The sequence below is a fragment of the Penaeus japonicus genome, unplaced genomic scaffold (assembly GCF_977035675.1).
Source record: "Penaeus japonicus unplaced genomic scaffold, GWHDUDI00000001_assembly GWHDUDI00000001, whole genome shotgun sequence".
NCBI lineage: Eukaryota > Metazoa > Arthropoda > Malacostraca > Decapoda > Penaeidae > Penaeus > Penaeus japonicus.
The window spans coordinates 28949726-28959725 of NW_028234403.1; the positions used below are offsets into that span (position 1 = coordinate 28949726).

The 10000-nt window shown below is 39.8% G+C and overlaps 1 protein-coding gene across 2 annotated transcripts in view; it reads right to left on the reverse strand.

Annotated features, from left to right (window-relative positions):
* Positions 1–5362: 5362 nt before the first annotated feature.
* LOC122261740 (uncharacterized) overlaps positions 5363–10000 on the reverse strand; it is a 15645-nt gene continuing 11007 nt past the window's right edge. The window contains exons 3-7 of one of the 2 annotated variants that reach the window (XM_043029537.2): positions 9838–9974; positions 8277–9208; positions 7987–8143; positions 7362–7649; positions 5363–6145 (exon numbers count right to left, since the gene is read on the reverse strand). In XM_043029537.2, coding sequence (XP_042885471.1) covers positions 5995–6145; positions 7362–7649; positions 7987–8143; positions 8277–9208; positions 9838–9974 — 1665 coding nt within the window. In that variant the 3' untranslated portion in view covers positions 5363–5994. Of the gene's footprint in view, positions 6146–7361; positions 7650–7986; positions 8144–8276; positions 9227–9837; positions 9975–10000 lie in introns of both variants that reach the window. The other variant, XM_043029535.2, reaches the window with a different exon arrangement.

The following is a 10000-nucleotide window of genomic DNA, read 5'->3' on the forward strand; positions in this document are numbered from 1 at the left end:
TACTACTAATAATAACAATAATAATAATAATTACACTGAAGACATTAGTTTATAATTGGCTATCACTCCGGTCTTCAATCTTAGCCTAGAGTAGTGAGATCAGACAGACCCTTCTTCTTTTTTATTTTATTTTTTCCTTCTTTATCTTTTCCCTTGACAACAGCAACTCAGAGACTGGACAACACCCTCCCCTCCCTCCCCCCACAGTCACTACCCGTGAACATCACAACACTGTAGCCACGGTGGAAAAACTGTGGTGTTGCTGCACTCCAGTTGTGGCCAAGTTGAGCAGTTGCTTCATACAGCACCATGAAGCGCTGTACTATATATGTATGTAGGTTTGTATGTAAGGCTGTCTACAACGGACAGGTGCTGGGGACGAGAGTTCGGACGCGGCCGGGAGGGGTATGGTAGACCACTGTAGAGGGAGTGGAGGGAGGCTTGGAGGGAGGCCAACGCATGCTGATAGAGGAGCGTGAGCCAGAGAGTAGGGTGGGAGGGAGGTTTGTGCTCTCTTCCTTCTCCTCCTTTCCCTCCCCCTACACTGCCCTCTCCTCCCAGCCCTGGACTCCCACCTTAGGGGCTGTCACAAGAATTTGCCGGCAGGAGGAGGCTTGACTGCCAGCACAGGCGAGACCCTTTAATATATATATATATCATGGACATCAGACTCGCCTCAGGTGCAGCAGAGACTCTCCTCCAGGCCACTTACAATCACACTCAAATCACAATGATAAGAATAAAATAAATTACCTTTACATTGTGTGATTGTCCAAAAAGAAAACTTATACAAATATTAACCACATTATCCAAAATGTGTTGTAATGTTTACAAAATAATTTCTAATTGATTATATCAAACATTTAAAGCATACCACATAGCTATGGCAAATGCAGTCGAGGCACAAAACATACAATTAAAATAGACACAATCATGGCTGATCTTACTTCATCACCAAATATTGGCAAATTGGGAGGGACGGTTTTCACTTTTCAGATATGACCCTCACAAAAATAAGATAACATATAAAACAAAAAATAAGAATAAAACAGATACAAGCGTTTGCCTCGGCCACAGTATGCCACGGTAAAATATAAACAGATAACCCATGTTACTGCAATCAGCAACATGGATTATGTTCCTCTATATTGAGATCACGTGAACTACACTAGTGTGACATCCTCACTGCAGAGCAGACCCAGGCCTCCTGAAAGAATTATTTGAGACGCAGAATGCTGTGCCACTGAATGTTGCAAGATTGCTTCTCCTACACCTACTGTGTCTAGGCATAGGAGAGAGAGATAAAGAGACATCTCTAATTTCACTGGGGATTCCCGATACTTTCTTGGTTCTCCTAAAACGGGAAGGAGTGCTCACACATGCACAGACACCCACGTCTCAACAACCTTGTGTGTGCTTGCTGGTGAGAATGTCTGCGCCAGTTTCTGCTTTCGAGCAAAACCCGACCACCTCTTCCTGCGCCTCCACAATGCCTGGCTGAAATCCCTCTCTATGAAAGGGAGAGGTGAAGGCATGTGTGTTTTAGCCAGTATGCCCATAGGTGGGTGCTTAACACAGAAGATGGGTGGACAGGGTTACGTCTATGGCAGAAGCTTGGCATATACTCTCCTGGTGTTCCTGACAGGGTTTTTTATTTTTGAGGACAGATGAAAGACGCAGCAGCCGCCCCCTGGGACCACCCCAGGGAAGGCTAGATAAAAAAAGGTGCTACAGCTCTTAATAGTTCAAGCTTAAACCTTACCTATCCGACTACTACATTTTTTTACTTTTCTTCATGAGCAAATTTTTAATACTTCTTAACCTATCATTTAAAATTTCTTTCCAATAAAAAACATAATACAATTTCTCTATATATCTGCTACAGTATGTAACAGTTCTTTTATCTATCTATTTTTTTCTCTTAAATTGGAGGAAGAGACCTTGTTTGTAACAGTAATAATTTACAGTCAACATAGTCGCACAATAACAGGGAAGGAGTTCGAGGCAAGAGTAGAAAAATAGTTCTCGATATCTTTATAGGCATTTTTTTAAAACTTTTTTTTTTACGAACAAAAATAGCTTGTTCTCTATGTTATATTTGTGCTTTTGAAAGACTTACGACACGCGAGCACTAAGTGGCAGGGCAAGTGTTCCCCTTGTGTGTATCACTCAAAGTTTCTTTTTTTCTTCTTTTCCTTTATTTGAATGTTTATCTTTAATCTCATCCGCTTCAGATCATACCTAAGAGGCTCATTTGGCATAACAGAAATGTCAGTTAAGTTGAAGTCAAGAGATTTGCACTGGCTACCTATGTATGTATGTGTGTGTTTGTGTGTGTGTGGACAGGTTCAGGCATGTGTATGTTAAAATATGTATGTGTATGTGTATGTGTGTATGTATGTATATGAATATATATGTATATATATGTATATATATGTATATATATATATATATATATATATATATATATATATATATATATATTATATATATATATATGTATATATATATATGTATATATATATGTATATATTATATATATATATTATATATATATATATATATATATATATATGTATATATATATGTATATATATATGTTATGTATGTATGTATGTCTTATATATATATTATATATATATATATTATATATATATATATATATATATATATATATATATATATATATATATATATATATATATATATATATATATACAAAAACATATACATATACATATATATCTATATATATATACATGTACATGTACATGTATGTATGTATATGTATATGTATATGTATATGTACATACATACATATATACACTTATTGACCCCTAAAGGCATACTCAGGCGAGGACAAATTGTACTGATATTCCCACAGGATGTCGGAACTTAAGGCTTTTGATTGTGATGTTTTTGAGTCTCCTACCATAGATTTTGATCTGCAGATTCCAAAACTACAACTCACTTTTTGTGTGACTTGGAATAGAATAGACAGAAATGATTGTTTTGTGTACTTATGAACTGATGAGATAGTAAGAGAAAAGAAAAGAAAAGAAAAGTGAAATTCTAAATGTCATACACAAAAGAAGTTTTCAGATGCAGTTTTCAAGAATGAAAATCAGCATCCTTACATGAGTTGCGACCTTAAATGAGACTAAAATACTGAGCCGTTTTTGATCACTGTGGAGTTCAGCAAAGCTTCAGATGAGAGCGAAAATGCTGTTCAACAAGCTGCCAAATTACACTTGTAATTTGGAGTGTGAACACAAACCATACCTACAAAAAATATTCTTCCTGAAAATTTTTGCCTTAACCAGTGCATTTCTAGATTCTTTTAAGAATGAATATCAATCTCTATAATAATATATATCCGTGTACATAGACTGATAGAAATCTGAGAAGATGAGATTAAGATATATCACTTCTGTTTTTGTTTTGTTTTTCTCTTAAAACAAAGAGATTGTGCAGACGCTTGTTAGTGGGAGGGGTGAGGGGAGGACCTATTCTCAGCTATCCTACTATGTAAAAACTCACCCCATGACGCAGTTCTCAATGGATGATCCAATACCTTCTACAAAGGGAAAATATTCTTTAATGAAATACCCTTTAAAACAAGATCAAACAAATACCCCTCCTCAAAAGTCAGAGATAAGGTAAGATTAAAGGAACCTAAAAAAAAAAAAGACAGAGAGAAATGAGGAAATGATTGTCTCGGCAACTGGCCCAATACTACATCTACATATTATCCTGTAGCCTATCCTATCACATCTGAGTAAGGCTTTTCCTCTAGTGATTGATTACTTCTGAGAGAGAGAGAGAGAGAGAGAGAGAGAGAGAGAGAGAGAGAGAGAGAGAGAGAGAGAGAGAGAGAGAGAGAGAGAGAGAGAGAGAGAGAGAGAGAGAGAGAGAGAGAGAGAGAGAGAGAGAGAGAGAGAGAGAGAGAGAGAGAGAAAGAGAGAGAAAGAGAGAGAAAGAGAGAGAAAGAGAGAGAAAGAGAGAGAAAGACAGAGAAAGACAGAGAAAGACAGAGAAAGAGAGAGAGAACTATGCAGCTCCTAAGACATACATGCCGATGCACATGACATGCAGCTGCAGTTCAGGTTGAGCAGATATATTGGGATAATTGAGGAAGAGTATCTAACCTGCATGGCCCCTAAATGGTTACCAGCTTGCCATAAGGCTTTGCCATTCCTGACAAAATTTCAGAAGGAGGAAAAGGGGCAGGAGGGGAAGGGAAAAGAGGGAGGGGGATTAGGTATGGGGGAGGGGGGGGACATGTGCCTACCTGAACACCTCATTCTTTTAAATAGCATAAAAACTAATACTGCAATGAGAAACACTTCTTAAAATTGCCTCTTTATATTCAGAAGAAAGAAGAAGGAAAAGAAAAAGAAACAAGGGCTACGAAGGAACAAAAACGTAAATTGAACAGCTGAGCAAAGTCCTTTTCAAGTAGAGATATTTCTTGAACTAACATCATTCTTCAATAAAATGATTTAAATATCAAACCAAGACTAAGAAGAAAAGTAATAGAAACAGAAAAAAAGGAAGTAAAAGTAGTAAACCAAAAAAGTACTAAAGATTTAAAATTGAACCAAAATAAATTAAGAGCAAAGTCTAGACTGCTTTCTAACCCCTGGACAAAGTAAATACAGAGATCACTTACCAACTGCAAGACAGAAAACAAAAAAACAAAAAAACAACAAAAAAAAATTACTTAAAAAGAGACCTTCAACCTTATCGACTAAATATAAATATGCTGATAATACTTGATCCTTGATACTTTCGTTGCAGCATCACTCATAAATACGACAGAAAAAAAAAATTAGATACATAGAAAGGGACATAACTATATTTTTTTCTTATAAAAATGAAGTAGAACATACAGGGGGAGGGGGGGGGGGTGAATATACTATTGCACATATAAACTATGAAAAAAAAAAAAATTAATGAGAGGCATAATTATTCTCTTAATTAATGTTTATAGTAATGCTGATATTAATTCCTTTTTAAATCTAAAATAATAATAATATCACAAAGACCAATTCACTAATAATTCAATAATTCATTAACATCAATAATAATACTAAATAACAGATATTCATTCCACTGATAACCAAACCATTGTGTGATCTGACCAAATTGTTGGGTCAGATATAACCTGAGTCGCATTTGACAGTCATTAGCGACCTTAGCTTGAAACGGGGCAGACAATTTTACATAACAGGTTGATAGCCTTTCAGCCAAAGTCCAAAACTGGCATTTGGACACACTCTTCCTTCTCTACTTGCTCCTTCAGTCTATACACAAGGTTGGTAAAAAATACTAAAATAAAAATAAGAAAAAAGAAAAATAATTATAATATCTATGATAACTTTAATGATATTAAAAATGATAACATATAAATAATGTAAAACAAAGAACAATGTGGGAAAACAGAAAAAAAATTGAGAGATCAGGGCACAATAGTGTGTTTATATCACACGAGATATATCCTTTTTTTTCTTTTCCTTAAACCCTATACTGTACTAGCTGCTCAGCGCTTTCCCTGCTATTGTACAGGCACATGCAGCTATTTTAGTATCTTACATATGTCATCATTGATGGGAAAAGAAAAAAGGAAAAAAGACAGAGAAAGAGAGGGACATTATGAGAGAGAGAAAGAACAAAATCCTGCAACGAACTGATGAGAGAATAAAAAAGATAGAAGCAGGAGGAAGAATTGAGAAATAAGAAAAAAAAAAAGAAATGCATCTCATAAAACTGTGAGAAACTACACTTCTCAACACTTTTCAGACTTTACATCCCCATCAGGACTTCCTCTTTTTTCATTACTGTATTTCTCGTTCCCTATCAAGTGTGGTCAACAAGGAAGTCCTGAAATCACATGGGGAAAACAATAGAACATATACATATTATAGTACTGATAAAAAAAGAATAAAATTAGAAGAAGCCTACAAAAACAGCTCTGTTGCTGCCATCACCCTCTTAACTGGTGGAGTGCGAGCGCTTTCTCTTCCAACAGTCAGGATCAATTCTTTTCCGCTCTTCTGCTTGTGCTCTGGCTTCTGCATTGAATGTCTCACGGTCTTCCTCAGGCAAGGCTTTCCACATAGTGCCAAGAAGGACAGAGATAGCCCTGGAAGCAAAGAAAGTCTCATTACCATCTGACATAACCTTGTCAATGGTCAGTGACTGATTAATTGTATGTATGGTCAGGTATATATAACTTCCGATGACTCATAAACAGTGTAACCCCTAAAGTCCTATCTGCCGCGTGTGTCAGTCCTATCTGCCACAATCTTGGAAGGCCTGTCAAAAACTGTCAGGCTTTATCCCAACCTTCTTTTTGTTAAGAATGGGACCAACTGTGTGTCTGCTAATATTACTAGTAGTTTTTGGCAAGTTTCCTCAAGCCACACCCACTATATCAGCTACATATCCCTATGCCCCTGTTAGGTCCTCCTCTACCTCACCCTCTGTTTTACAATGCCTTATAGTACATTATTGACTTTTTACTATTCATACCTTTGCTGAATTTCATTGTTTTCCGTGAAGGAACATGTTCCTTTCTTTGCTTTAGTTATGCAATATTTGCATGTTTTATATACTGGTATTTTAAAGGCATGGAAGCTTTTTCCCATTTCCCTTTCTATTGGAGGGGTTAGTGCATTCATTTTTGAAACTGTGAGTAAGAAAGATATATGATACTCTACTGCACAGTCTATATTTGATATGCGGTAATGATATAGACATTTTCTGGTGTGTAAATTTAAGCTCTTTAACCCATTCACGCCGGGGCAGTTCCGGCTTTGCGCGGTCGCAATACCGGGGTTCTCGAGCGGCTTCCCCTCATAGCGCGTCCAGGGCGTCTGACGCGAAAACCACAATACGTGCTATCACGTCAACCGGCGTGAATGGGTTAAAAGCCAGACTAAAATTTGCCTTAGTGAAACTTGAAAAAATCATACCCTAAATGTGGATAGTGGTACAGGCATATTGAAAGCTCTACAGTCTTTAAAGTTTAAAAGCTTAATATTCAGGTTCTCCTCAATAGCATGTGTTATTTGTGAACAATTTAGATATTATGAACAAGCTCTCCATATCATTAAGTGGAATAAACAGAATAACCTGAAATAATAAATATAGTATAAATAATTTATATTTTGAATAGGAATAGGAATATCATAATTTCCCTAAAAATCAAGATCAACACAGTAAACATGCTGATAACAAACATTAAAATTGCTGTGTGTGGATAAGGAACAGAAAATAGGAGAGAAATCACATAGATCTTTGGTAATACAGTAAAGAGAGGAAAAGATAAAGAAAATCCACAGAAAACCTCTTCTCACCTGTTGTCTTTTCCAGGGTACTGCTGGATGAGCTTGAGACGATGGTGCTTAGCAAATAGCATGAATCCATTCATGGGCCTTCTTGCGCGACTGCCACCTCCGCCTTCTGCCCCTCCCATCGCTCCCCCTCCCCCTCCCCCTCCGCTGCGGCCATCGCGATTTTTCTTGGAGGGCGAGGCTGGTGGCGAGAGGAAGACTGTTCTGTGTGTGTGTGGGGGGAAGGTGGCGCTGGGGGGTGCTGAGTAAGCTCCCGGGCCTCCCTCCACCAGGTCGTCGTTAAAATCAAACCTGCAAGTGTGCCAGTCATTTAGGGCCCTGGTGTTGTGAAAGCTACTTGGTCCTTTCTCTGTGCAAGACTTAGAGGTTGGGTCATTCAAATTTCCAAGTGTTATAGCTGGACTAAAGCTATGTGCTACTTTAGAATCATAAAAAATTATGATTCTATAACTTACTGCTGCTCAGGATGCATGTATGTATGTGTATTCATATTTATATATATACATATATATACATATATATTGCTTGCACGCACACACGCACGCACACACACACACAAATGCATGCACACACTCACACACACGCACATACATATATATGTCATTCTGTGCAGTGCATTATCTCTTACCTTTTCATGGCATCAGCCAGATCCGGTGTGACAACGGGAATGGGGGTTTGGGTTGTCTCTGGATGGTAGGGTGGTAGACATACATCTCCCTCCTGTAGCTGTTGGCAGGGGAGGCTGTATCTCTCAGTTGTTCGATCAGGGAATACACTGCACCAACCTGGTTGAAATTAACTTGGTTAGTCATTTGCTTTAATGACAAAAGACTAATCTGTTACTATATCTGACCATTCATTTATACTATAACTTAAATATACAATGTCAACAGTTGATGATGCTCTCACCCAACTCACCTTTTCCATGGACATAGAAGGGGTGGTCGGGTGGTGTAATGACCATAATGTCCTCCTGCTGGACCCTGACTGGTCGGAAATACAGCTGGCAGTAACTGGGGGGACCTGGGATGTGCGAAGAGGGTGCCTCGTGTAAGATGCGCATCAGGTGCAGGCCATGGGGGGCATAGCGCTGCTGATGTGTGCGCTCCAGCTGGCCCAATTCTTCACTAAGCCTTGCGCTTGTGACCTGGCCTCCACCACCCAGGACAAAGTGCACACGCACGCCTGACATAAATACAGACCAGACATTTGTAGGCCATTGGTGCCCCGACGTGGGCTGGGGAGACACAGATGAGGGGCAGGGGGAGGAGCCATGGCCTAGTCTGTCACCTGGCCCTAGCCCCCCATGGAGTTGGTGCCCTGAGGGCCCCCCATGCAGGTGTGGTGAGGGGAGGTGTGGCGAGACATGGTGTGGGGAGGGCATGTGGGGTGAAGGGGCATGGGAGTAGGACACATGGCAATCAGCCATCATGCCCTCACTCTCCAGCTCCTCCCTTGAGGAGTTGAGGGAGGAGGTAGAGGGGTGCGAGGGGGCTGGGGACAGGAGGGAGGAGGGCAGCCCACCAAGGGGGGCCGTGGACAGGTTGAGGGGACCCTGGTTGCCTCCTGACATGCCCCCTGCTCCCAAGGATGAACCATTGGAGCCCCCCTCACTGAAGGGAAACCTGCTGGTGATGACCGGGATGGCTGAGTGGGGATGTGGTGTGTGCGGTGTGTGGGGGGTGGGGAGCCCTGGAATCCTTAGGGATGAGGACGAGGATGAGGAGGAGGAGGAAGGGATTTCTGTTGAGTGCTCACGTATTTCTGCCGTGGACTTGATCACCCCTTGAGTTGCTCCGGCTGGCAGCTGCAGCCCTTGGGCCTCCAGCTGGAATGACCAGCTGTGTGCCCTGTGGAAGGGGATGGTTCTGCTTTAAGTCATCTTACCATTGCATGGGCAGATAATGAGTTAATATAACATTAGCAGCAAGAAGAGCAGGGCAGATACGGAAGGTACAAAAGGGAGTTACAGTAGCAATTATTATATCAAGAAATAAAATGTATATATATATATATATTATGACTAAAAATAAGGAAAAAAGAGGTAATCATAACAGAATGAAAAATGAAAGTTAGATATGGAATAAGAAAGGAAGAAAGGATAGGAGGAAGAGAGCAATGAAAACATATTGGAAAAAGAGAAAAGAGGAGGAAAGGAAAGATAGAAACAGATTAAAAAGGAAATGGGAAAAATCACATGTGGAAACAAATGACTGAAGAAAAAAGATAAATAAGGCAAGAGGCTGATATATAATAAAGACACCAAAAGAGAAAAAGTCCAGAATACACTGGAAAAGGGATAGAACAGAATAGAAAATGAAAGGAGAGAACAATTGAAGATAGATCAGAAAGGGGATAGTAGTGGAGGAAGCAAGAGACCAGGACATGAGAAAAATGGAAACAATGAGAAAGATAGTGACTGAATGCAAGGGAGCAAGCAAGCGAGTGAGAGAGAACAAGAGACAGATGGCCCCCTTACCTTTTCCTGAGAGGGAGACTCTTCTGTGTGATGGGCGACTTGGGGCTAGTAGTGGTGATGGCTGCGAACTCTGGGATCATAGCCTCCGGCTCCAGGGTGCGCTTGCTCAGGTCTAGGGGGGGTGGCACAGGGCGCATCTGAAGGATTGGATAAAAGTTTTAAA